General features: G+C 52.1%; 1 protein-coding gene across 1 annotated transcript; it reads right to left on the bottom strand.

The window, feature by feature from the left end:
• Positions 1-1,765: 1,765 nt before the first annotated feature.
• ADAMTSL5 (ADAMTS like 5) lies at positions 1,766-27,886 on the bottom strand. The gene is given in 14 exon segments (XM_026688626.2): positions 1,766-2,885; positions 3,298-3,369; positions 5,508-5,571; positions 5,573-5,770; positions 6,086-6,249; positions 7,251-7,334; positions 9,306-9,318; positions 9,320-9,430; positions 10,528-10,655; positions 12,121-12,229; positions 17,847-17,907; positions 20,911-21,065; positions 24,624-24,684; positions 27,647-27,886. Coding segments are annotated over 14 exon segments (1,647 nt in total). The 5' UTR covers positions 27,763-27,886; the 3' UTR covers positions 1,766-2,574.

Raw genomic sequence — 27,886 nt, forward strand, 5'->3', positions numbered from 1 at the left:
TGTCTGTTTAAGAAGGAGACAAATGGGAAAGTATCATTATTATTACTATTCACAGATGACATTGCATTGATAACTGAAACTAATGATGAAGCAAATAAAATAATAACATCATTAGGAAAGAGAATAAAGATCAAGCAATTAGGGAGATAAAGAAGTATCTCGGTTTGAATATAAAGAAAACACGGAAAGGTTTTAAGATATCTCAGGAAGATAAGATAAGCAAATTGCTAAAAGATTACAAGATGGAGCTTTGTAAGCCAGCTAAGACTCCAATGAGTCAGGAGTTTAGCAACACTGATGAACAAAGTCCTGAGTTTGATAAGGTGATTTATCAATCTTTAATTGGTAGTTTGAGTTATATTAGTAATTGGTCTAGACCAGATATATCGTACTGCGTGAATCAGTTGGCTAGATTCAATTCTGCACCATGTGAAAGACACTGGATTGCAGCTAAGAGGATATTAAGATATCTTAAAAGACAATGAATTATTCATTGTATTTAGAACCAAAGGGTGATTTAATTCTGAGTGCTTATGCAGATGCTAGCTTTGCATCAGAAAGAGACACAAGAAAGTCGACTTCAGGAACAGCCATAATGCTGGGTAAGACATTAATAGGCTGGAAGTCAATAAGACAACAGCATATAAGTTTGTCTACTACGGAGGCAGAATTCTCCTGTTTATCATTGTTATGTACAGAATTAATAATGTATAAACAAATGTTAATTGATATAGGTATAACTGTGGATTATCCTATAATTATACATGAAGATAATCAGGCAGCAATTCAAATGGCCACAAATATTGGAGTAAAAACAAGGAGCAAGCATACAGATCTAAGATACCTTAACGTGAGACAATCTGTAAGAAGTAAGATGATTCAGCTAGAGTACTGTATGTCGGAGGACAATTTAGCTGATAATTTTACTAAAGCCCAAGGTGCCAGTAAGCACCAGGAGAGTTGTGAAAAATATGGGATAAGATTGTAAGGTATTATATATTTATTTCACCCAAAAGGGGAGTATGTTAGGTATAACATTGATACCAAATACGGTTTGGGTGAATAAATATATAAAACTTAGATATCATGGTTTAAGTGCTTATCACTTTAAGCACAATGCAGCAGGCAATTAGCCGATTAAGGGTGCGGTTAGAAGTTACAATATAAGGAAGCATTAGAAGCTGGAAAGCTTGCTGTCTGTAACTGCCTGGCTGTAACTGTGTGCTTACTGTAACTGTGTGCTGCTGCGAGTAACTGTGTGTTACTGTGACTAACTGAGATTACTGACTGTGAGTGCCTGTGACTGAACTGTTATTGTTTGCTACTGTTTGCTGAATATCCAGCGTTTGTTTCTCTGGAGAGTGAAACCGGAGGAGGAGAAGATATCTTTATCGGCTGATAAAGATATTGCAAGGACTCTTAACTTGGACTATACTAGTGAGTCTTACTGGATGGAAATACTGTGAATGACTTAATGGACTGAATGACAATGCTTAAACTCTAACTGGATTAAAAACTATTTAAACTACAAACAGTGTTTGTGTTCAGTGTGTGTATACTCTGGGGCCCTTCCGCTCTCCTTTGGCTTGCCTGGCTTGACTACTGCTGCAATACTCTTCTAGGGGTTAATTCCCAAACCCTAACAATTTCATTATCCAACAAGGTAACAATCAGTTTTAGGCTTATGTTTTTAAGTCGTTGGTTTGAGTACCTATTTATTTGTGTCATAAATTTATACATCTTTAATAGTAACATTTAAGCTGGATTCTTACTTATGGTTTATGTATACATTTATTTTAAACTTAAATTATCTCCATCTGAAAGTTAAGCATACCGAGTTGGAATGTAAACTGTGTGCCAAATAAGTTACTCCAGGTGGTTTCCATACACCAGGGCGACCCCTCAGCCTAGCACGTAACGGGGTCATGTGGTGCCGGCAAGAGAAAAACGGACAAATTGTACATCCGCAAAGACACTGAGTCAGGACTTATTAAGGTAACATCTTCAGCGCAGAGATGCCAGAATTTGTGGCACCCTGAATGTTGGATAATGTTGAATTATTGCATGAAATGTTAAAAAGATCTCTCTGTCAAAGAAAAATGGATAAATTGGGGGGTGGAGTTTCAATGTTATTAAATAAAATAAAAAAATACCATCGCTAGCAGGGGTGGGAACCCCTCCTTTCTGTCAGTGTCCGGAGGCAGGCCTCTCCTTCAGACCGCGGGGATCAGCGCAAGACTACCCACGGGGCGGCAGGGGCGGGGCGCACCCAGTCCAGCTGGGAGCCAAACAGCAGAGGCCACTGGATGCCCGGGGCTCGGCGGCTCTTCCGCGGGACAATCACGGGGCTGACCCAACAGACCCCTTCTGCTCGGTCCCGGACTCGCCCAGCTTGGATGCGCCTCGGCGGCGGCAGGATTTCCCAGCACTGTCCCCGGGCAGCTCAGAAGCCTAGGGCGCCGGCGGCAGAGTCTCGCATCTGCGCTGCCCTGCCGGGTGGGGCGGACTGGGGTCCGTGGCGCGCTCAGCAGTCGCGGGGTCTCGCGGCTCCTTTCCGCGAGCAGACGGAGGCTCTCAGGCGGGAGGGCCGGGCTGGCAACGTGGGGCTGCCTCGCGAAGCAGCAGGTTCGCGGGAGACCAGGGCCTGGCGTAGCCGTCGCGCTGCAGCAAGAGCCGGTTGAGGGTCTGCTCGAAGTTGACGTGGTTCCGCGCCATGAACAGATACTCACGCCGCTCCAGCAGGTGGGGGCAGTCGCAGGTGTTGGGCACCCAGACGTACTCGCGCGAGCGCAGAGGGAAACGGTTGCGGTATGTCTGCTGCACCTGCACGTCGTAGCGTGTCTCGGAGCCGACGTAGCGCTTTGAGAGGATCCGTGCTCGGAAGACTGCAGGGAAGAAGCCCACCCGCCGCTCAGCCGCTGAGAGGAGCCAAAGTGCCACTGTCCCGCGGCCTTGCTCCCCCATTCCCCGGTTCATCCTGCACCACCACCCCTCTTGTGCACGAGTGGCCGGCTGCCCCTGGATACGGACTCGGCGCGTTCCTCCTCGCGCGCTACCGCCGGAGTCCCGGCCTGTCTGCCTGAGGCTCCTACGGTACGCCAATGAGGCAGAGCGAAGAGCCGTTTTGAGCGCGGGCGTCTTCCCGGACCATCCAAGCGGATTTCTGTGCAGCCTGAATGGATCCTAACGTGGACTGACTGAGGGAAGGAAGCCGGCGCCACGGGAGACCCGAGTGCTGTGCCCCTGCGCAGCCAGTCTCCCCTTCAGCCCAGCCCGGCAAGGGGAAAGACTACCTACCGAAGTCGCTGTTGCAATAGTGGTGTAACCGTTGCGACTTCCCTCTCCGCGGGTCGCATTTCCCACAGGGTCCTGCAAGGCCAGGAGAAAGAGGGGGGGGAGGGAGAGACGGCCTGAGCTGCTGCTGCTGGCAAGGAGAGGACATTTGGGCCTCCTTCTCCTGGATTAAAGGCAGCAGCCCATGGGGAAATTGCACGGGGGCGGGGGGCAGCATGCTTTTCCAACTGCCTAGACCCACCCCGTTGTTTCTGGTCAAGCTGCCACTCCTCCGATCTGCAACCTTTTCGATGATGCCAGCTGGTTGGGGAGGGGGGGCAGTTCCACTACACATCTCAGTGATTTCCTTAGTGCCAATGTCACAGGTGAGGGCCTGGCGGAATTGCACCTGTTGGTTGTCCTCTTGTTTTACTGAGGAGCTGCTGAAAATCCAATGGGTAAATCTTCTCCCAGTCCTGACTCAAAGCAACAATAACCACCAGGCTCCAATCCCCCTACTTTGGACCCCCTTTTGGCAAGTGGCAGAGACTCTGTGAGAGGAGCAGTGGGCACTGTTGGAAGGCCTAAAGGGCTGTTAGGGAGAGTCTCCTGCCCATGAGCAGCCAAAGAGGGAGTGGAAGATGTCAAGGGAATGGCTCTGATCAATGGTCTGTGCCTGAGTCTAGGGTTGCTATGGCAGCGATTCTGATGTCCAGCGGTCCTGTTGGGCTGCCTGTCCCTTGCTGGGGAGAAATAGTTCCCTGAGATGCCTTTGGGTTGTCCATTATAGGCAGGTTCTCCCTGGACGTGAAGAAGAATTTTCTAATAACAGAGCCGTTCTACAGTGGGACCAGCTGCCTGGGGAAGTGGGGTGGAGGGCCTCTCGTCTTTTAAAGAGAGGTTGAAGAGGCTCCTATCTGGGTGCTGTAGGAGCGGCAGTCTAAAAGCCAGCAAGCCAGCAAGCAAGCGGAAAGGAAACCTGCATTTTCTATCCAGTCCAGCTTGCCCAAAATCTAGTGCATGGCGAGCTGGAAAGGTGGCAGCAAAAGGCGAAGGTAGCTGTGGACACTCTGGCTGGAGGGATCAGAGCCAGCCTCCCTTGAGCCCTGATTCCCGGGCTGGGCACCCCGCCCCCTTAAGGAGGATTTAGAGGCTGGAACCAGGGGTGGGTTTCTACCGGTTCTGTCCAGCTCTATAGAACCGGTTGCTCCGAACAGCATCAGACATAGAACTGGTTCTATGTCTGATGCTGTTGTGGCCCACCCGCCCGCCTGGGCTCTTACCTGACCTTTATTTCCTGCTTTTTCAACTGCAGCTGCTTTGCGCAGCACAGCTACGGTTGAAAAAGCAGGGGGAAAGGGCTTTTCCAACCACTGCGCACTTGCACACAGTGCTGCTCAGTTGTCCGGGCAGCTCAGCAGGTTGTAAATTGCACTCGCACGACTCACACATGCGCACGTGACGCTAATAGAACCGGTAGTTATACCAGTCAGATCCCATCCCTGGCTGGAACCTGTTTAGAGAATGCGGGGGCAGAAGCCTAGCTGAACTGGGGATGCTTTGCCTTGAGAAGGGAAGGAGAAGCGTCCCCATCGGTTCTCGGTGGGGTCACGTTCTTCCCTGTCCCGAAGTGCACAACAGGCATTTTAGTTACAGGAAGGCCAGGAGCTGTTTGATCATGGAAGGTGCGACAGACTTCCCTTCGCTGGATGGATTTGAGTGAAGGGTTTGTTTGAGCAGGATGGGATGACCTCAAGGCCCCCTTCCCGCTCTCTCAGAGTCTGAGTTTGCTAGCTAAGGCTTCTCTGCTTCACAGGGCTACCTGCCTGCCAACTCATGAGCATCTCTTTCTAAGGACTCTCTCTCCCCCAAGAGCACGTGGCAGTGTGGCCCAGAGAGCCAATGCCCCCGCAGTCCCCCCCGAAGAAAGGCCTGACCCTCTCTCGGGAGCACTCCAGTGGGCTCCCAGTTCAGTTTCTTAGGAGCGGCATTAACAAAGAATAAAGTAGCATTTAAGAAGTTGTGGGGGGGGGCACCACTGGGCTAGAGGATGCCACTGTATATCTGTGGGCCTTTGGGGCCAGAGCTGGGCCACAGGGCAGCTGTTCCACCTAGAAATCTGTCATGCCTCCCCTGCCCATTGCTCCCCTTCCTGCCTCTGCCAGAGAAACAGAAATGGACGGTCTGGATAATTGGGGGCTCTCCCCCCCACCCCGTGCCTGCCCCAGAGCTACCTGGCACTGTAGGAGTCCTCAGGGGTGCTGGGGTGACCTTCTTCTGGGGCGCCTCCTTGGCCACCTCCTGGGCCTTGGTGAAACAGGCGTGTCGCTGCTGTGGCTTCAGAAAAGTCTGCAGGGCCTTCTGGGTGCTGGGCCCCTACCTTCCTGGCCTGCGGCTGGCGCAGAGCACGGGCCTCCCCCGGCGCATGGTGGAGGGTCTGCTTCCTTGGCCCCCAGTACTGGTAGTCTATGCTGAGGCTCTCCTCCTGAAAAAGCACCTGGCAATGGGGTGGGTTGGGGTAGGGGGGTGTTAGCAGAGGCCCAGGCATACTTGCACCCCCCTCCGGCTGCCTGCCCTTGCAAAGCTGCTCCTGTGCCTGTGCCGTTTTCTTCCTTGCGTTCCAGTTTAGAGAACCAGGAGAAGCCAGGACTGTGTGCCGTTTCCCGCATCTCTAGGGTGAGGCCCACGAGTCCTTGGGTGGCCTGTGCCTCCCACCCAGCTTTTAGTGCCCAGAGGTGGCCTCCTTCAAAGGGGCTAAAAACAGTGATTGTCCCATTTCTGTTTTGCTGGGGGGGGGGGGGTCCCTTCTCACCATGATAAACAGATCCTCGCTTGTGGGTCCAGCTGCCTCCAGGGTCTCGTGCCCATCAGCTGTGCGAGAGTAATGCCACTGGGTGCCTGCTGCCTCGAAGGCACCCGGCTCGTCCACGGCCCACTCCCCGTTGAGGATATAATGCTGGTTTGCTTCCATCAGGGCTGCAGAGGGAGAGAGCACAGGAAGGGTTGGGGGTGCCTGGGTGGGCTCAGGAGGGAGAACTAGGTGGCAGAGCTGGGGGGGGGGGGGGAGGGCTTTAGTTTGGAAGTCTCGGTTGCTTTGAGAAGCAGCCATCTGGGCTGCTGTGCCAAGGGCTGGACTGGCACAGCACAAAGATCCTGGTCGGCCAAAAATGTGAAGGCTGCGGCCCCCTGGCTTTGATCCTTGCTGGCTCTTTGGGTCAGAATGTGGGTGAGCGAACCAATGGTGGGGGGGGTGTTGCAGAAGGCACAAGAGCCACCGTCCCTCTGCTTTGGTCAATCCTTTATCTACTGGACAATCCTTTATCTGAAATGGTACAGGGTCTCCTGCTGTTGCAGGGGGTTGGTCTAGAATACCTTGAAGGTCCCTTCCAACTCTATTATTCTATGTTCTTTCAGGGAGCCGGGGAGAGGAGGAGCACCTCCAGCCACAGTGCCCTCTGACGAGAGGAAAGCCTCCTAAGATCTGGCCAGGAGAGGGAGGCGACATGTCCTGCCCTTCTCTGGGACTGAGCGGGCACTGCTGAATGTGGAGGCAGCCTTGTGTTCCCATGCCCACAGACCCTTGTCTGCTTTGGGCCATTTTCCCTGAGCCAGAAGCTGTCCTGCACGCACACCCAGGAGAAGAGTGGATAACGTCTCTGGGGTGGCACGCTAGGGTGTCCCCTCACCTGAGGCCATTGGCATGCTGAGCCTTATCTTGGGGAGGGGCACCCGGGGGCTGGGGCTTCAGGCTTTGCATCCCCATCGTGGAATTGGGCAAAAGAAGGGCCTGGCAGGATTGGGTGCCCATTGCCCCTCCCTCCCTGCCCACCTTTAACCTCCGGCTGGCACTCTCCCTCCAAGGCTGCCTGCTGGGAGTCCACCCCCCAGCCCCGCCATGGCTGTGGCGAGAGAGGCCCAAGGAGGAAATGCTAAGGCTGACCGGAGTTGCAGCCAGGGAGGAAGCAGCACGGACCTACCGAGATAGTTGCGGCTGTTGTCCATTGCCCTGATCTGTCTGGCTCCGGCCGGAATCTGGGTCACGTTCCTGTACCCCAAGAAACCTGTTCGGGAGAGTCGGAGGGGAGCCGGTCAGAGAAAGGCAGAAGTCTGAGGAGTGGGGCCTAAGGGAAGCGAGGCCTGCACTGGGGAGACCCCTCTGCGGCTTCCCAGGGCTGCTGGAGAAGGGGCCACCCTGGCCTTTGCAGCTGCTCCCCACTTCCTTTTGGAGGACTGGGGCCTCCATGGCCGCTCTTGGGGGCCCTCCTGTCCTGTTCTGCACCGAGAGAGCAACGCTTCCTTCCTCTCCATCCTCCCTCCCTCCCCTTCCCTCCCCTCCTTCCTCTCCCTCCCTCCCCTTCCCTCCCCTCCTTCCTCTCCCTCCCCTCCCCTTCCCTCCCCTCCTTCCTCTCCCTCCCTCCACCTTCTCTCAGCCTCTCAGCCTCTCAGCCTTTCATCGGACCATCCGTTCTTGCCCTCCGAAGAGGTCAGGCTCTTCCTGCCTACCAGGGGTGGCTTTTCTCCTCTGCCCACCCAGCCCCGTGAGTTTGCCTGATGCAGACCTCCTGGCTTCTTCCCTCCATTTCCGTGCACCTGGTTCAGCGCTGTTTCCTTCTTAATCCTCCCTCGTTTCGTCACCCGCTCCCAGTTTTCTTTCAGGTTCTCCTGACGGCACCCTCCCCTCCCCCTGTCTGTTTTTGACTTCCAGTTATGCCATTCCGGCCACTTCTAGACTCATCCTCACACATGCCAGGAATGGTGGCATGAAAATACCCAACTCTTTTGACGACACCCCCCATGGGCCCTGCCAGGGAATTCAGGGAGTGGAGGAGCGCCCAGGAAGGGCCCATTTTCCATCTCTTTCTGCTGGGAGAGAGGCTGGCCCCGTCTCTTCCTTCACCCTCTTTCCTTTCTCCTCCGCCCCCCCCCACAGCGCCATGAAGGAAGCCTGCCCCCTCACGGCCGGCCTTGGCGTCTGCTCTCAAGAGTTCAGCCTGCATCCCCTCATCAGACTTACTCTTAGGTGCAGCGCCAGTCCTTTGCCCGGCGTGCCGACATGCAGTTGGCCTGGCTGAAAAGCGTTGTGTTCCAGAGGCCCCGTCAACGTTTTCTCTGCCTCCTCCCTCACCCGCTTCCTTCACCAAAGGAAGCAAGGGCATCCCCCCCCCCCGCCCCCCGGCTTCCTTCAGTTTCCAAAATGCACCCCTGGTTCTCCCCTTGTCAGAGTTCACGGCAACGTCTCTGCATCACCACCCGGGAGCCTCACTTTCATCTGTGCACCCACACCATCCCCAGTTTGGTACACACTTTATTTCCCGGCATGCGCTTGTCAGCTGGAGTCTTTGAGATTGGATGTGAAGTGCGCAGGAGGTGGGACGGGGCAAGAGGGCACAAGGTCAACACAGGCATGGTAGAACTTGGGTCTGACATCTGCAACTGTGTCATTTGCACAGTGGTGGTGTCCTTAGACAGGTGTGATGCCTGGACACGTTTCACCCAGACTGATTCCATACGAATCCTTTTGGTGAATTTCACAGACTCACAATGCGCCTCTCCCTTCATCACACTATTCTTAGCCGTTTATGTCCTGCTTTTGGTCTCCAGGCCGCATTCGTCCTCGGTGGGCCCGGGGGCATCTGCCTGTTGCTTAGGAGTGCTTTTGTGTTACTCTTGTGCGCCAAGAATGCTGAGACTCTGGTGCCCACCCAAGAGTGTTGGTGCCCCCTCCATGGGCAGGAAGGATCTGCGGGGTGCCCTGCTGCCCATCGTGAAGGGCTTCCGCTTATTGGAAGGAGAGAGTCAGGTGCTCGGCCCGCAAGCCTGGAGGTGGGGCTCCTAGAGGACACCCGGGTCACCCTGCGTGTCAGGTGGGCAAAACCCACCTTCAGGACAGCCCCAGCCAGCCAGCAGAGCAGGAGCAGGGGAGGGAGAGAGGGAGGGAGGGAGGGAGGGAAGGGGGAGGGGAGGAGAGGCAAGGGGCTGGGTGGACGAACGCCAAAAGCCAAAGCTTCACCCACGTCAGCACATTCAATCACCAGAGGCGGGAAATCGTCGCCCGGAAGGCTTCCTGGACGAAGACACAGGACTCATTCCTGCCCCCACAGACGCCACAGGCATCGGCCAGGGCCTCGGAGCCCAGGATCCCATCACAGCCGGCTCTCTGAGGGATGGGACAAAGGGTGGCAATTAGAAGCGCTTGAAAGAGACGCCACCTGTTATGGGGGCTGGAGAAAGCCCACTGCAAGGCTGCCCTACATCCCCACTCACCGCTAGAGCTGCCGCTCAGGGATGTCTTGGGGTGGGACAGGGAAACCCCCCCCCCCAGAGTAGGCATTTCTCGCCCCTCCCCCCACCCATAAAGCCGAAGTCTTGTTTTGTGGGTGGGCTGCTCTTCCTCCTGAGCTCTGCTCCTCTAGAAAATGGCAACACCTGCGGCTTTCCTTTAGTCACCTGGTCAACATGGAGGCTGCTGTTGCTGCAGCGCCTCCTTGGTTTGTGATGCACCTCCACACCTTGTGTGGAGTTTTGTGTTTTTATCTTGCTGTGCTTGGAGAATGAGGGCCGAGAATGGGAGGATCTGGGCCACCTGTCCTTCCACTGGCCAAAAGGGGGGAGGGCCAAGGCCAGCCCAAGAACAACATTGAACAATCCAGCCAAAGTTAGTTCTTTATTTATTCACACCAAACAGACGGCATCTTGCCAGAGTACCCTTTACTGCCCCTGCCCAGGGGTGGGATTCTCCCAGTTCGGCCCAACCCCTTCTTGCGATGATCAGCTGGCTCCAAACCAGTTCGCTCCGGCGAACATGTGGGCCTGCCCGCCCACCCCTACTCTTTCCCGGGCTCCGTGTCTTTTTGTTAGAGCACGGCTGATTCGTACGGCACAGCGTTCTGCTGCACCTCAGCTGTTTTCTTCAGCTGCCGTTGAAGGTACGTATTAGCTATTTTAAACGCGGAGCACACGCGCAGAACATGGCGTGTGTACACGCAAAGCATGTGTTCACAGAACCGGTTGTTATACTGGTTGAATCGCACCCCTGCCCCTGCCCAAACAGATACGCCCCGGGGTGTTTCTGGGGAGGGCTCTCCTAACCCTCTTCCTCTGCCCCCATTCAAGCTCTGGGCTGGGCTGCTGCTTGTCTCAGCCCCCACCCCACCCCGGAATGTGCTTCCTGGGAAATCCTCTGGCACTGCTTCCATCACACCCCTCCCGCTCACAGGCAGAACCCATCACACCCGAGGATGCCGGCTGACTCACCAAGCACCGGCCACTGATGCAGAGTTCTGGCGATGCTGGGCTGCAGGGGGTTCCGTCCAGGACTCGGCCAAAGCTGTAGTAAAAATTGTGCCCAATCGCCAGGCAGTTAAGGTCACAGAGGTTGGCAGCTGGGGGGGCAAAGGAGGCAGAGGGGGCATGAGAGCCAGGCAGTGGTACAAAAAGTACCCCATCATTTGACTGGTGGGGGGGGGTTTGGCCGAAAGGTCACACAGCGCCGGACCAGGGTTGAAGTTCTTCAGTCCCTCTCGCTGCCTTTGCTCCAGGGGGTTGGCCAGATTGTGCACTCTGCCCCCTCGCAACTGACTTTCCTCCGGCCCTGGGCAGCCCACAGTTGGGGGATCCCAGCTCACTTTCCCCTTGGGTGGAAGGAAATACTTTAAAGTTCTCTCTCCCCTTTCAGCAAATTCCCATCCCGGCAATGGTGTGTATGTGAAGCACACAACACACACACATATCTAGAGTTCCCAGCAGAGCCCTGATTTCTGGGGCCACTTTGGCACTTCAGTTCTGTCTTGGCACCATTAATGCTCCGCTACACTACTTGCGCCCATCCTCACAACGCAACTCTGGTGGGATTTGTAACCTTGCTGAGCCAGTCAGACATCACACCGACTCTCCACACTTGTCCCAATAAATTGGGTCCCACATCTGGTTTGCGATCAGAGCAGAAGATGAACCAAACAGGAGCAGAAGGCAGAAGACACGGGCTGAATCCCTCCCTCCTCTCCCTGGTCTTCTCCGTTTCCCAAAACACAGCTTCTCGAAAAGGGCAAGGGTATGGCAAGGGTGGATGGGTTTCTTTCTGAGTGTGGCAAGGGTGGGTGAGTTTCTTTCTGAGTGTGGCAAGGGTGGATGGGTTTCTTCCCTGCCTTCCCCAGCTTCACAAGGCTCTGAGGCGCCATCAACTGATGCCACTAGGGTCTTATAGGAGAAGCCACTGGCTGATACCTTGTCCTAAGCTGTGTAGGATGTGAACTGGACCCAATGTCAAAAACCACAAAAATAAGACACAAAACCCACGCTCAGCTGGGGATAGCCTGGCCTAGACAATCTTTTGGGGGGCCCAGCCCCCCTGCACATTTGAATCACTAGACGATGGAAGTTCGGTGGCCATTTGCAAGAGCAGAAAGTTTAACTCCTCCTGCTCAATTCACTGGCAATCAATCTGTTTCCCCACTGCCTCCTCCTGGGGGTTTCCTCTCTGAGGGAAGTCTCCAGCCACGCCCTTCATGGGGACCCAAGGAAATCTCTTCCAGTGGATTGATAGCACATTTTAATCTCATAATGATGCGCTGAGGCTTTTTTTCTTGAAAAGGGGGAAGTATTCGTGTCTGCCAGTCATTGTTTATAGAGGTAGGGGGGTCTTTAGGTACACCCCCCCCCCAGCATAGGACTCCAAGCCATGAAGCTCCCTCCCTTCAGGATGGCCCTTGCCTTGACTTTGGAGCTGGAGAAAGCTGGTCACCACGATCAGGCCCAGCACTTACCAAAGTGAAGCCGGAAAGGAACCCACAGCCAAGCCCCCCACCCCAGTGGCCTTGAGGGCCTGGCTCTCCTCCCCGATGCTCTCACCTCCGTGGAAGGGGACCCACTGGTACTGGGCCTGCCCCCCTAGGATGGGCCTGCTGTTGTAGAGAGCGCACTGCATGGCCCTGAAGGGGGCAGTGCCAGCTGGGCAGGCCTGTGAGAGAGAAGGAAGGGAAAGGACCACCGTTAGTACACGACTGCGGGATGGAAAGAAAAGACATGTCCAGGTTGACTTCTTCCCTCAAACGTTCATTCTGCACTGCTCCCCCCTCGCTTTCTGTTGGCAACTCTAAAAAGACCATGGAAATATTTTATGAGTTGACATTCATTCATTCATTCAATAAGTGGCACGCCCATAAGAGCCAACACATCCAGTGAGTGCAACTTGCCCCTGGCTTTCCTATTGACTTTGGGAAGGGCACAGATGGCGATCACACAGCTGTGTGGTAAATGAGCACCAGCTGCCAAACTCCCACATCATAACCACACTGGCTATATGGACGCTGCGATGGCCGTTAAATGTGAGGACTGCTTCATCACCTTTTTCAGTACCATTGTTACTGCAAATGGATGGTTGTTAGGCAATACACAATAAAGTCAACAGCAAGCTTCACACGTCAATCTGTCAAATACGTTGATGACCAGCAGTGAGAGCAGTCTGTCGATGAAACGGCTTGCCTTCAGAGGTTTTGGTTGCTCCATCCCTGGAGGCTTTCAAGAAGAGACCTGGATAGCAGGGGGCGGAGCTAGTGTCGCGATGATACGGCATGCGATCTTGGAGGTTTGAGATCGCTGCCGATATCTTTGCTCCTGGACGGTCCAATTGGATCTCAACTGTCCCGAAGAGACGGTGAAAGTGAAGAGCGCATCCTGTCGATCCCAGGGATACTGCAAAGTCCCTGGTAGATCCAGGAGAAGCTCTTTTTGCCAGCGGCAAAGAGGCAGCCATTAAAGCTGCTGAAGTTGGGACAGCTCCGAAACGAAAGAGAACGGAAAGAGAGAGTGTGCTGGTTTGGTGAGAACTTTATTCTAAGATTTGAAAGGACACCCTAAGGAAAAGAAAGAATCTGTAAAAGTTTTGACAGAAGGGATTAAGCGGCGATTTTAAACAGGAATGTCAAAGTAATATTTTTTATTTTTTATTCTCATTGCTGGATTTTCTACACATGATCTTATATTTTGAAACTGGACTGGTTTTTTTCTTTTTTCATCTATTCTTTTTCTCCTTTTTGATTTTTCTGAGATGTAATCCATCAGATCCCGGTGATTTGTGTTCATTGAGATCAAACAGATGTTCTCTTACTATTTCATTTACAGTTATGTTTTTGATAGGCTGGCCTATAGGATTTTATTTTTTATTTTTTTGCGTGAAGACTGATGCAAAGAATGGGTTAAGCAGCTCTGCTTTCTCTCTGTTGCCTGTTACTTCCTTGCCATCTTCTCTCTTTAGTGGACCGACTGTTTCCTTGATTTTTTTCTTGTTATTTATATGTTGGAAGAAACTTTTTTTTAATTATCTTTGACTTTTGTTGCAAGTCTTTGTTCGTTTTGAGCCTTTGCTTTCGTGACTTTATCTTTGCAGATTCTGGCTATCTGCTGATATTCTGCCTTAGTTGTATTCCCCTTTTTCCATTTTTCGTACTTGTCCCTTTTTTTCTTTCAATTTGCCAGAGAGATCTTTGTGCAGCCATGCTGGTTTCTTATTGGATTTCTTGTTTTCCTTTCTCAGTGGAATTGTGCTGGTCTGGGCTTTTATGATCGTAATTTTCAAAGTTTCCCAAGATTCTTGAGTTGTTTTCCCCTTTAGGATTTTAATCCAAAGGAATCTTTTCCAAGTTCTGAGTTCATTAAAATCAGCTCTTTTAAAATCTAAGACTCTGGTGTCATTATGTTCTGTGGTTTGTGTTTGTGTTATGTTGAATTCTAGTATGACATAGTCACTCTCATCCAAGGTTCCTGCAGTTTCAACTCCCTCTATCACTTCTTCTCTGTTGGTAAGAATTAAATCCAGTATGGCTGTCCCTCTAGTTCCCTCCTCTACCTTTTGGACAATATAATTGTCAGCTAGGTTGGTTAGGAACTTATCTGATTTCTCACTTGGTGCAGAATTAGTTTTCCAATTGATATCAGGGTAATTGAAGTCCCCCATTACTATTGTAGAGTGTTTCCTACATATATTTGTTAGTTGGTTGGCAAAAAGGATATCTATTTTTCTGCTTGATTGGGTGGCCTATAGCAGCAGTCGCCAACCGATGAGCCGCGGCCAACTGGTGGGCCATGAGAAAATGTTGATGGGCCGCAGAGAAATCTCACCCTCAGAGCACCCTCACAAAGCAATTAATCCAGGCTGCGCAGAAACACAAGGCTGCGTGGCCCACATGGTCCGCGGAAACCCTCCCCGCCCACTCACTCCTTACCAGGTAAACTTGCCTGCTAAATTGCTATTTTTCCTTTTTCCAACCATCATCAGTTCTGCTGTGCTGGGAGATTTAGATTAGCTAGAAAGCAGGAAATGGTTGAATTTCTTGCTTTCTAGGTAGTCTTTAGATCTTCGGCTCAGGAGAGCCGAACCTCCCTTAGGACTGAAGTTTTGCTTGCAAGCAAATTCAGTGCAGACTCACAGCAAGCAAATTTGAGAGACTGAGCTAGCCGATGGCAGATAGATAGACCACTGAATGATTCTGTGAGCAACTCAATCTGCCTGTTTTGCCTGATTTTGGGTAAAAGTTGCTCTTTTTTATAAAAAATTCAATATTTACATGCATGGTGTGTTGCGAGTTAATTTTGTAAGTTTGCTTGAAAACAAATTTTATGTGACAGACTGAGCTGGCCAATGGCAGATAGATAGATCTCTGAATGAATCTGTGATTCTGTGAGCAACTTAATCTGCCTGCCTGCTTTGCCTGATTTTGGTTAAAAGTTGCTCTTTTTTAAAATAAAAAATTCAATATTTACATGCATGGTGTGTTGTGAGTTAATTTTGTGAGTTTGCTTGCTAGCAAATTTTATGAGTTTGCTTGCAAGCAAATTTTATGTGACAGACTGAGCTAGCCAATGGCAGATAAGATAGATCTCTGAATGAATCTGTGATTCTGTGAGCAACTCAATCTGCCTGCCTGTTTTGCCTGATTTTGGGTAAAGGTTTCTCTTTTTTAATAAAAAATTCAATATTTATATAAATATTTATAATATTTACATACAAGCCATGCCCAGCCAGTCACATGACCACCAAGCCACACCCACAAATTAGGCCACACCCACAGAACCGGTTAGTGGTCCCTGGGATCTAAAATTATGAGTTTGGTGGTCCCCGAGGTCCAAAAGGTTGGCAACCCCTGGCCTATAGTACACACCCATGGCCATGTCATTCTTTTTTTACTTTTATATTGACCCATATGAATTCTGGGATGTTTTCGTCTTTGGTTTCATACATTTCTGTAGCGATATAGTGGTCGTTTACATACAGCGCAACTCCTCTTTTATGGGGTCTGGGTTTTTTGAACAGTTTGTATCCTTCTATCAGTATGTTTCAGTCATGGGTTTCATCCCACTAAGTTTATTTCAATTATATCATATCTGCCTTCATGTATTAGTAGTTCAAGTTCACCCTGTTTGTTCCCCAGACTTTGTACATGTGTATATAGGCACTTGAGGTCTTTATGTCTCACCCTGGCTATACTTCATGTTTGTTTGTGTCTTCCTTCCCATCCCTCCTTTCCCCATTATTTGACTTGCTTTCTAGGGGTTTTTGCTTGGAATAAGGTCCTGGGCGTCCTCAAGATTGGCCTCCCTCCCCCCTCAATTTTAGTTTAAAGGCCTCCTGATAAGTTGAGCCAGTCATTTTCCAAAGACATTCTTCACAATCCAAAAGCCCATCAGGGAGACAGCACAGACCATGGTCCAGGAATCCAAAGTTTTTTTGGTGACACCTGTGCTATATTAGCATACTCCAAACCCTGACACCTGATTGGTCCGCACGGACCGCAACCGGATTGGTTGACTCAGCGGCTGTGATTGGCGCGCTGGGAATCTACCGCGATTGGCCGAGCCGATCGCGGGAGATTCAAAGCGCTGCCATTGGCCGCCGAGCCACGAGCAAACCCTATATGGAGGGTTGCCACGGCTCCAGTTTTCTTGTACTGAACTGGACACAAATAAAGAGCTGAAAGTTACTATGGTCTCACGTCTCTCTGGGAACCGATCCACCCCGATCTAACAACACCAATCCTTTAGCCAGTGGTTCACTTCTAGAATTCGTTGTTCTCTTACTGGATGTTGTCCTTTCGTTGGCAGTACAGATAAAAAAACTACTTGGGCACCTAAATTCCTGACTTTCTTGCCTACCTGCTCATAACCATTCAATATTGTTTTCAAGTCCTTTTTAGTGTCATTCATCCCTACATGTGGTAATAGAAAGGGGACTGTGGGTTTTATTATTTAGGTTCTCAGCCACATCTTTGATTTTAGCTCCAGGGAGACAACATACCTCTCTGTCTGGTCTTACAGGTGGCTTGTTCTATTCCCTTGAGAATTGAATCTCCTCTCACCAGCACTTGCCTTTTTTTTCCGAGGGAGGTTTGGTTTTTTTTCTATCTGTCACAGAAGCATTTGATGGTGTTACTTTTTTAGAGACATTTGATGGTGCTTCTTTTCTATGTGCCTGCAAGTTTTCTTCTAGTGAGAGTCCATGAAATTGATTGCTTAGCACCAGTGGGGCTGCATCAGAGTGGGTTGGTTTGGACAGGGGTTTTGTACTAGGTTTGTGTTTTTTTCTACGAGTGACATGTTTCCATCTGTCTTCTTCTTCTTCTTCTAAGAGGTCAATTCTTTTAGAAGTTGTTTGGTCATTATTATGTTCAATTTGGGCAAATTCTTTTTGCAAGGTTTGGGGTTTCTCATTTTGTGGATTGAGTTTCAGAGGGGTTAGAGTTTCCTCTAGACCCTTCACTTTTTCTTCTAGTAACGTATTTGGTACATATATAGTTTGGGTATTCGATGGGCATAACCCCCAAATTAAGGGATTACAGGGTCATAAAAAGGGAAAAAAATTCCAGACCCATAATAATCAGGAGGGATTCTCCATTTATGAGGAAGCGGTCTGGGCCAGTGGTGGGATTCAATTTTGTTTTACTACCGGTTCTGTGGGCATGGCATGGCTTGGTGGGCGTGGCTTGATGGGCATGGCAGGGGAAGGATACTGTCAAATCTCCATTCCCTCCCCACTCCTGGGGGAAGGTTACTGCAAAATCCCCCTTCCCTCCCCACCCCACTAACCTGCTTTCCAGCTCCGTTCTCCTGAGCAGGGCAACCAAAGAAGACCCAGCCAATCAGCTGGGACTCGGGAGGCGGATAATAGATGGGGGCGGGGCCAATCAGAGGTGGCATTTGCCAGTCCTCCGAACTAGTCAAAATTTCTGCTACCGGTTCTCCAGAACTGGTCAGAACCTGCTGAATAGCACCTCTGCTCTGGGCAGCATTCAGTTGATCTGTCTCTCCATAATTTGGGTGTGCACTTATATGTTGGTCATGCTGCTGGTGACCATGATGGCCACGCAGCGACCATGGGAGTGTTGGATTTCCTCCCAGGCCACGCCAGCAAAGGTTCCCTTGAGCATCCAAGGACTATGGTCAAACCAGGACCCCAAGTGCCTTTTTGCTTGCCCCCCCTCCACCTCCCCATGACTGATGTCTGCAAGAGGCTTCCAGCCTCTTGGTTAAGCCCACCTGCTCCCTATCCAGACTGGCTCAGCAGGGGAGAGGGGGGTACTCACTTTCTGCTCACAGACACGATACTGCCTGGCCTCTGCTCGGCAGGGCTCTTCTCCAGGAAGCCTGTGGCCCAAGAGAAACAGAATAACAGAACAGAGTTGGACGGACAGGATCTTGGAGGTCTTCTAGTCCAACCTCCTCCTCAGGCAGGAAGCCCTATACCATTTCAGACAAATCATGGTCCAATTTCTTTTTAAAAACCTCCAGGGTGAGAGCATTCACAACTTCTGAAGACAAGCCATTCCATGGGTTCCTTCTTCTCACTGTCAGGAAGTTTCTCCTTCGTTCTAGGTTGGATCTCTCTTGGATGACTTTCCATCCGTTGCTTCTTGTCCTGCCTTCACGCATTTTGGGAGAATAGGTTCCCCTCCTTTTCCCTATGATAGCCCCTTAGATATTGGAGCACTGCTATGATGTCACCCCTAGTCCTTCTTTTCAGTAGATTAGACATCCCAATTCCTGTAACTGTTCTTCATGTATTTTAGCTTCAAGTCCCCAATCATTTTCTGCACTCTTTCCAGAATCACATCATTTTTATATTGTGGTCATCAAAAGTAGATTTACCAAGACATTATAAAGTGATATTAACCCTTCATTTCTATCCCTCTGATAATACAGCCTAGGATTGTATCGGCTTTTTTGGCAGCTGCCGCACATTGCTGGAGTCCAAGATCCCTCTCGCAGTTACTGCTATTGAGCCAGGTTTCATTCAATCTGTATCTGGACCTTTGATTTTTCAAAACACCCAGGCTCTCATAAACCTCTGCCTAACCACATATTTCCAATTTGATGGACATACCAACAAATGAAAGGCACACCCCCTGGGATCACTGCTTTCAGGACTTATAATGGAGGTTATAAGGCAGGGTGGGCAAACTTTTTGGCTCGGGGCCGCATTGACTTTTAAAATTTGACAGACGGGCCGGGTCAGCACAAGATTTTTTGGGAATCGCCCCCTTCCCCCTCTTCTCCTCCTTCCCCTCCCCTCGGAGGCCCCTTGAGTCAGGAGTTGCTACCACCGGCGCGGCTCCGCGCAGCTCCAGTCCCGCGTTGCCTGGGGAAGGGAAAGGCAAAAAGGAAGAGCCGCGGCAGTGCTTTGCAATGGGAGCAGCGGCACCGGAGGCTCAGGCTCAGTGGCTCCTGGTTTTGCCTTTTCCTTCCCAAGGCAACGCGGGACTGGAGCCGCGCGGAGCTGCGCCGGGCGGTAGCAACTCCTGACAGCCCCAGCCGGACACCTGAGCGGAGCCCGGCGGAACTGCCTGTTGCTGCTGCCGGAGCACCGCCGGGTCGCCTCCTCAAGCAGCCCGCCCGCCCACCAGGCGGAACCCTTCCCGCTCCTCGGCAGGAAGACGCTCCAGCCTGCAAACCAGCCTGGAAGCCCCGGAAAAAAGGGGGATCGGCGGGGACTCACCTTCGGAGAGGTCGCACTCGAAGGTGATTTCGAACTCCCCAGCCGAGGCCTTTGCAAAGTTCTTTTCTTTCCTACTCCCGAGAGCGCTCCGCACTGTTTTGCAGCTTTGGGGGCCACACGGCACAGGGCAATACGCCACGCCCAGCTATTTTTTTTCAGGGCGGGCAGGATTGGACAGACCAACGGGCCGGATGTGGCCCGCGGGCCGTAGTTTGCCCACCCCTGTTATAAGGCAATGTCTAGAAGCCATAGCACTCCCACAAATGCAAAACATGGATCAGATATGTAGATGACACCTTCGCCGTAATAAAAAAGGTCCAATTTGAGAAAAAAAACCACTCACTACCCTTCCTGGCCATCCTGATCAACAGAGACTACAATGGCAAACTAGAAACACAAGTATATAGAAACACTACTCTTACCAACCAGGTGCTCCACTACCAATGCAACAACCCAACCTCCCACAAGAAAAACTGTGTAAGAACTTCATATAGATGAGCACAAACTCATTGCAGCAACCTTGAAGAGCAGAAAGAGGAAACAGAACATCTATATAGCATATTCCAACAAAATGGATATCCAGGCAAATTTTTGAAAAAGTGCTGATCGCTCAACCCACTACAGCACAATCAACACAAGCCCTAAAAGGAATAACACTGCCACACATCAAGAACATCTCAGAAACTACCAACGGACTACCAGATGGAATCAGGAAAACACACAAGCCAACTAACACACACACACACACACAAATATCCTAAGTAAAAGCCACAACAGCCCCAAAAGTAAAAACAGGAGTAATTTACAACATACAATGTAATGAGTGCAACAGCCCACAAGGTAGGACAAACAGGCAGAAGACTGGCAGAATGCATCCGTGAACAGTCAGAAGACATGATGAAAAACTCTTTAATTTCACAACATATGGACAGATTCAACCATTTAGCCTAGTGGACAATCCCTTAAGTGCAAGCCAGCACTGTGCTGCAGCTGCCGATGCACTCCTAGGCGGCATCATCAAAGGGAGAGTATCGGGGTCACATGAAGTGGTAGTACTGCTGAATACTGCACTGGTCAGATCCCCATTTGGAATACTTTGTCCAGTTTAGGTCACCATGATACAAAAAAAAAAGATGTTGGGATTCTGGAAAGAGTGTAGAGAAGATCAACAAAGATGATTAGCGGACTGGAGGCTAAAGCCTATGATGAACGGTTGCAGAAACTGGGTCTATCTAGTTTGATGAGAAGAAAGACCAGGGCTGACATGATAGCAGTCTTCTTCCAATATCTAAGGGGCTGCCACAAAGAGGAGGGGGCCAACCTATTCTCCCAAAGTGCGTGAAGGCAGGACAAGAAATAAGGAAAATAATCAAGGAGAGAATCAACCTAGAACCACGGAGGAACTTCCAGACAGTGAGAACAATTAACTAGAAGATCAGCATCCCTTCAGAGGTTGTAGTTGCTCCATCATCCCTGGAGGTTTTTAAGAAAAGAGACTGGACAGCCATTTGTCCAGAATGGTATAGGATCTCCTGCTTGAGCAGGGGGAAGAATGAGAAGACCTCCAAGGTCCCTTCCAACTTATTGTCGTTACCCTTGTTGTAATACTGTATTCTGACAGGCCTTTCCCCTCTAAACAGGTCTCGTGTGCTCACCTGATGCACCTGCGGATCCGGAAGGAGACGCCGTCCCCACAGGTACTGGAACAAGCACTCCAGCTGCCCCAGTGAGTCCATGTCCCATGGGCTGGTTGGTGTCGGTGCGGGGGCTCTGATTCCCGGTCAAGGTCCAGTGGGCCATTGTTTCTCCCCTACTTAAAAGAAGATGGCAAAGTCACCAGTGAGGAGATAGGCAGCCGCCCAGTACCACTCAGCACAGCCTCCAAAGTGTGTGTGTGTGTGTGTGTGTGTGTGTGTGTGTGTGTGATTTCTGACTTTGCCATGTTTTGGCCTATTGAGCAACTCTCTGCCTCTCAATTGGAAGCAGGACTGTGTCTTCTCCTCCATGCCATCCAGAGGCAACCTCTTAGGATGTGCCCAGCTAGACTTTGGCAATGTGGGCCAGACAGAGGGATGTGGGGCCAGACGGCGTGCATGTGTGCGAATGAATAGGGAGGCTGTTCAAGAGTCAGAAGGCCTGTCCCTGGCCAGGGCACAAGGGCAGAAGTCAAGGGAAGAAGGGGGCTCCAAGAGGAAACTCCCCCACATGGAAGGGGCCAAGACAGGGCGGCCCTCAGGAGGCCATGTGGTCCCTGCGTGGGAGAAGGGAAGGGGGCACCTTAGGCCCCACTTGCAGGCCTGGCCTGGAAAGCCAGGAGGGGTCTCTCGCAGGCCAGGGCAACCTCCTCTCTCCCCCTGGCTCTAGCCAGGAATGGGCAGCCTGGCCTTCTCTAACTCCCCCCTCTGCTGGCAATGGCGGGGGGGGCCCTCTCTGAAGCTGCTGGGGCAGTGGGTCCACTTAAGAGACCCTCTTTGGGAGAGGAGGCTCTTGGTCGAACCGCCCAGGCTGCTGCGGTGACTCTGACTCAGGATGCTTTGTGGTGAGCTTGCCCAGGGCTCCCTGCCAGGAACCTGTCTCAAGGACGACTGCTAGGGGCCTTGGCCGTCCCTGTCTGGACTCGTCTCTCCTGATTAGCATCCAGTGAAGGTGACATTTCCCGGCCAGCTTCCTCTCTGGTCCACTGGGCGGGCAGACAGCTGCTCTGCTGACATCTCTGGGTGGCCCCCACTCCCCATCTTGTGCTCTGCCTGCTGGCTGGCAGGGAGGAAGGGAGGATCAACCCCTTCTCTGCGCAGACGGGACCTGGTCCGGAAAGGCCATGCCAGCTCCTGATTAATCAGGCCTGCTTTCCCTCCCCTCCATTTCGGGAGGGCTACTGGACGCCTCCCCCACCCAACCCTGAGGCTCTAAAGGAGCACTTTGACTGCCCTTGTGCCACTGAATGACAGCTGCCAGAACAGCTTGTGGGCGATCACGGCGTAAAGTGCATCCTACCCTCCCAGTCCTCCCTGGCAGCAACGGTGGCATTTCGCCCCCTTCCCTGCTGCAGATGCCAAGCACAGAGGCAGCTTGTTATTATCATCACTGTGGCACCGTGGACTGAACGGGCAGGTGAAGATGCCTCCTCGAGGGTTTTCACCATCTCCTCTGACCAAGGAAAATGCACCCGATGGCTGCTGTCGGGAGCGGGCAGAGGGGAGCCCTCACGGAGCATGCAGCTGACTGGCATGAGGCTCTGCATCTTGTCATGAACTGATCATGATGTGCCAGGCTGGATCAGGGTAGCCAACCAAGCCCATCAGCTGTGCCAGCACTTGGCTGGCTGCTTGGCACCGGTGGGCACTTTTCAGAAGCATTTTCCTGCACCCAGGCCTCTTGCAGCCATGAGGGAGCGTGGCTTCTCAGTGCAGTGACCAAATTTTCTTGGGGAGAAAAAAATAAAGGATAAGGAAAAAGAGGCTCATAACGATTAAGAAAATGCTAATGTTTAAAATTTTGCTTTACGAAGGAAAATTCAAGAGCAAAACCAAGAAAACAAATAAATTAAATCAGTGATGAGTTCCAACTCCAGCTTTAAATTAATAAAGATTAAAAATAATTTAAAAAACTAACACAAGTGAAATGTGTAAAAAATAAAAAACTGGAGATATTTTTTTAATGAACACACACACATTAAAAGGGGAAGTCATAAAGAAGTGATTCTCCCTTCATCAAGACAGTTTTGATAACTTTCTCTTATCCTATCACAAATGAACTCTTCTTCCCATATCCCATCTCATCTCTTACCTACCAATTCTTAAAGCTTGGTCATTCAGTCCTATTCAACAACAAAAGTCCATTAAGAATTACAAGAAATAACAACACTTATATATTAACCTCAATCAAATAAACCAACTTTATATTCCTTTACTTTTAACAGTCACTTGGCATTTTCCCAAAAATCAGAGTATGTCATTTTTTTACCAGGATTTCTTAGGAGATTTTGTCAGTCTGGGAGTTCTTACTTGAGGGGAAAATGGCAATGCTCGAATTATGGTACTCAGACACATGACATCAGCTGCCTGAGGGAGCGTCTGGGATAGGCGGAAGGGAAGAGGAGGACAGCCAGCAGCAAGGGGGGGGTCACGGTGGCACCTGAGTGGCACCTGAGGAACCAGGCTAGGGACAGAAGCCATCTATGTTGACGATGACTTGATGGCACATAACGTATCACCCTTGATCAACTTGTCCCATGTTTTCCTGAAGTCAAAGGGCACCATGTTCACTACATTCCCGGGTCAGTTGAATGGGTTATTCTGTGGAAAATGATCTGGCTACTTTGACATGACTTATCCTTGATAGAGCCCTGCTGGCTCCTGCCAAGCCACATCACATTCTTTCCTGCTTACTCACAAACCGACAGCTTAGCATCTGTCCTGGAGGCCTGTGTGGCACGACCCTCAAGTTGATTGGTCTGCGATGACCTCAGCCCTCCCTCCTATTTTCCCTTTCTGGAGGCAGAAACAACATTTCCTTTCTCCAGCCCTTCCCTGGCACCGTCTCTGCCCTCCGTGACTTCTCAAAGGTCAGAAAAAAGGGCTGCGGGTGACCAGGATTCTCAAACCGAAGCCCAGGAGACTGAAACGCTTTCGTGGAAGACGTTTCTTTCCTTCCCTTCCAGAAGCACAAAAGGCACCCCCAGACTCTGGGCCATACCCCCGTTTCCCCCCTGGGCCTTGCCTGCCTGCCTGCCTTTCTCTCCAGTAAGAAAAGGCGGGTCTCGAGGGTTGCCCTGCAGAGTCCTCCAAGGAGAAAGGAAGAATGTAGCCCCTCCAGGCCCTCTGGGGACGAAGGTGGCCCAGACCCAGTCAAGGGACGCTCATAAATGCAGTGGACATATCGACCGCCTGGCAGGTCCTTCCAGGGCGGGGGGGCTGCATGCCCCCCCATGCTCCATTTCCTGCCTTCCTGAGCCCAGGGGAAGCCCTCCGGGAGCTACAACACCCCCCCCAGAAGGCTTCCCGGAGGCTTCGAATGCCCCAAAATGGAGCACAGGGGAGTGCTGCATACCCCTCCTATCCTCCGTTTTCTGCCTTCCTGAGCCCCAGGGAAGCTTTCTGGGCGCAAAAACTCCCTCCTCCAGGAGGCTTCTCTGAGGCCCAGAAGGCCCAAAAATTGGGGCGGGGGGGGTGTTTACTGCAGAAAGCAAAAAACAAAACACGCCCATCCGGTCGCATGGCCATGTCCCCTAGCCATGTCCCCCTAGCCACACCCACAGAACCGGTAGTAAAAAAAAATTGAACCCCACCACTGGGGCAGTGGGCTGAAAGGGAGATTCGTCGTCACCCAGTTCTGGAGAGCATTTCTGGGTTGGGCTGGGTGGACTCACCTGCACTGTGCATGCAAAGACCAGGCCAATCAGGAACAAGACCCTCCAGCGGGACAGCTGCCTGTGGGAAAACACCAGAGGGAAATGAACATTTCCAAAACCTTTGTCAGGAAAGGAAGAATATCTTGTAAGCTTAGTGTAAAAGTGTGCACTGGCCAAACTGTAGTGCCAAAGGTATGCAAATGCTTTATTCGCCTCCTTCTGGTTGGCGAGGCCTTCCGACTAGCTTCCCAACTGAGGGTAGAAACCGTGTGGAGAAAAACCGGGAGCAAAAGATGAACGTGCCCTTCGGAGAGAGAAGATAAAAGGCATCCCAGAAAGTAGGGGAAAACCTCAGTCCGGGTCTTGACCATCCCCCAGGGGCAAGGTGGATGGAAGGCTGCCCGGTGGGCCAAGCAGCGCCTGAGCCCCTGGCAAGCACAGCCACGAGGGACCTGCGCTGGCAGCCTTCGCCCTCTGAGCAGCCGGCAAAGGGGCCGCTTTGTCACAGGATTTGCCAGCACACCCAGCGGCAGCAGCCCCGGAGACTCGGCGCGAGCCTTGGCCAGCTCTTGTGGCCTTGTGGGCAGTGGCTTCTTCAGGGAGGCCTCAGGGAATGATCATCCTGCCTGATCAATCTGCTTGCGTCCCGCCTTGGAGAAGGCAAGCCGTGATTTAAAGGGTGCACCACTAGGTTTAAGAAGCGACACAACTTCTGTCGAGCCCAGGCTGTGGGAATGCCAAGCGGATGAAGACAAGTCTTGGAAATTCAACTGACTTTGGGGAGGCAATACCCCTTAATGTGGGCGCCCCCTGAAATGCTTTTGACCCCTGAGCCTGCCATTCCAGGGCCCCTGAGGAGGGCATCCCCAGGCCAGCCTCCCAGTTCCCCCAGCGATGGAGGGGCAAGGTCTCCGAGGGCTGTCAGCCCCACCTGCCCTACCGCTGTCTGGAGCACCTAAAGCAGTGGTTCTCAACCTGTGGGGTCACAGGGGTCACCTAAGGCCACCGGAAGACACATATTTTCGATGGTCTCAGGAACCAAGCCATAATTTTATGGTTGGGGGTCACCATAACATGAGGAACTGTATTAAAGGGTCGCGGCATCAGGAAGGTTGAGAACCACTGGCCTAAAACAAAAGGCTCAGGCGGAAGGGAGTTCCTCTCTCTGGGGCTAAGGGGAGTGGCTGGCAGAGGGGGGGCATTCTCAGTGCAGAGGTGAACAATATACAGATCGATTACGGGTATCGTTAGTGCTATTATTTTATGTATCTAAAAAAACATTTTGACCGGTTAGATGCCACCCCAGTGACCTGGAGTGAGCACATAGATAGGCTGAAAGCAACAGGTTTCAACTGAGCGAAGGCAGGGGGCACGCTGGATGAATTACATGGGTGATGTCCTTTTTGGGGACCGGGCACATGGGGTTAGGGCCAAGTCCTTGGAGGGAAAGGGGGTGCTTGGGGATTGGCACCAAGAAAAGGTTTGAAACTGACGGATCTGCTACCCACAAAAGAGCAGCCTGGGCTGCTGGATTCCAACCATCACAGCCACCCAGAACAGCCGTGCGGTTATGCCCTGGAGATCAGCCAAGCGGGTGGGCCCACTGCCAAGCGGGCCAGCAGCTGTCCTACGTGCAGCCCCACCGCCAGGGATACCATAAGAGGGGAGTCTCCCTTATGAACTTGGTGGTGGAGCAAGGGTCCCTTCCACAATGTCCCCAGGACACAACAGCTCAGCTTCTGCGGCTACCTGTAGATCCTCAACGAGGAGGAGCCGGGGGCGACAGAAGTGAGAGCGAGATTTAACTGGCACTTAAGAGAGGGTCAGTGTTGCAAAAAGCCGAAGAAGAGGCAGACTTCTTGTTCTTCCACCAAGTCCCAGGCTTTGCTAGAAGGCTTAGCCTCCCGGCACAGGTGGCCTGACGTTTCCAGCCCAGGGGCCTTAGAAGGGAAAGGGGGCATTGGGGGAGGGGGGACAGAAAGAGCAGCTCCTGGGAGGGCAAGGGCCTTGTGGCCCTTTGGAAAGGGGAGCAGGAAACGCAGGAAGGGACCAGGCAGAACTTGAGGGGTCAACCTACTTTCCAAAACACCAGAGAGCAGGACAGGATCATTAAAGAGAGATCCAGCCTCCAACCAAGGGGAAATTTCCTTACAGTGAGAACAATTAACCAGTGGAACAGCCTGCCACCAGAAGTTGTGGGTGCTCCATCACTGGAGGCCTTTAAGAAGACATTGAACAGCCACTTGTCTGGAATGGTATGGTGGGGTGGCTCCTGTTGGGGTACTACAAGACCTCCAAGGTCCCTTCCAACTGTGTTATTCTGAAGCAAGGGGCTGGCAAGGGCCACGAATCGCCATCCAGAAGTTGTGAGTGCAGAAACCATGATAGATCTCCCCATGTCTCGTCCAGGGGCTTCTTTCATTTTTACAGCAGGCTGTTTCGGTTTCTCAAGTCCCAGACCGACTGACTTAACCTTATTCGCCCCCTTAGCTCAACGGGCCTCCTCACCCAGAAACAGCGTGACTCTAACAAATTGGCGGGTTGGGGGCTGCTTCTCGGTAGCTGTCGGCTGCTGGAACTAGCATTGCTCTGCGCCCAAGGAAGGGGGAAGGCAGAATTAGCGGCAGCCCGAGGTCTCCGCTTCTAGGCAAAGGGCGAGCACCGCAACGGGACGCATCCGCGACACTTGCTGCTGCCGCTCTGGAGGCAGCTCTGGCTTGTACAGCGGCGCTCGGTGACAGCTTGCAGCTGAACGGGCGGGCCCGGGGCTCCCGCAGCTGCACTGCCCTCCCAGCCCTGCGGAAGCCAGGCCGACGGCTCAGCACAGCGGCCGCAGCAGCAAACACGAATCTCCAGCAAGCTCCAGAAAGCAGCCCGGGATCCGAGGCAAGACCTGGGAAGTCCCTCTTGGACCGGGTCACGGCCAGCAGCGGGAGGCGCTCCAAAGGCCCAGGATTCCTCGCGAAAGAACTTCTCCAGCCACGGGGCCCTTGTGGCAGACTCCGAAGGGCCGGCACGAAGCAGACGGGACGGCTACTCACCAGAAGTTGAGCACGTCGGAAGCGGGGCCCCATGGCTGCCTCACCCACAGCCCTCTTGGCCTGGAGCGGCACCGGGGACAGCTGTCCGTGGGCTTCCCCGGGAGCTTCATACCCATAGGAGCCAAGAAGAGGCTTTGGCAGAGCCAAGCCGGGTGTGCACCCGCCCTGCGGAAACTCCCTCGCGTTTCAGTTTGGGCGGGTCCCACGGAGGGTGGATTGGGGTGGTAGCAGGGGCAGGAG

The sequence above is a fragment of the Notechis scutatus genome, chromosome 1, assembly GCF_049901735.1.
Source record: "Notechis scutatus isolate UNSWTSFEM ecotype Mainland chromosome 1, rNotScu1.2, whole genome shotgun sequence".
Classification (NCBI taxonomy): Eukaryota; Metazoa; Chordata; class Lepidosauria; order Squamata; family Elapidae; genus Notechis; species Notechis scutatus.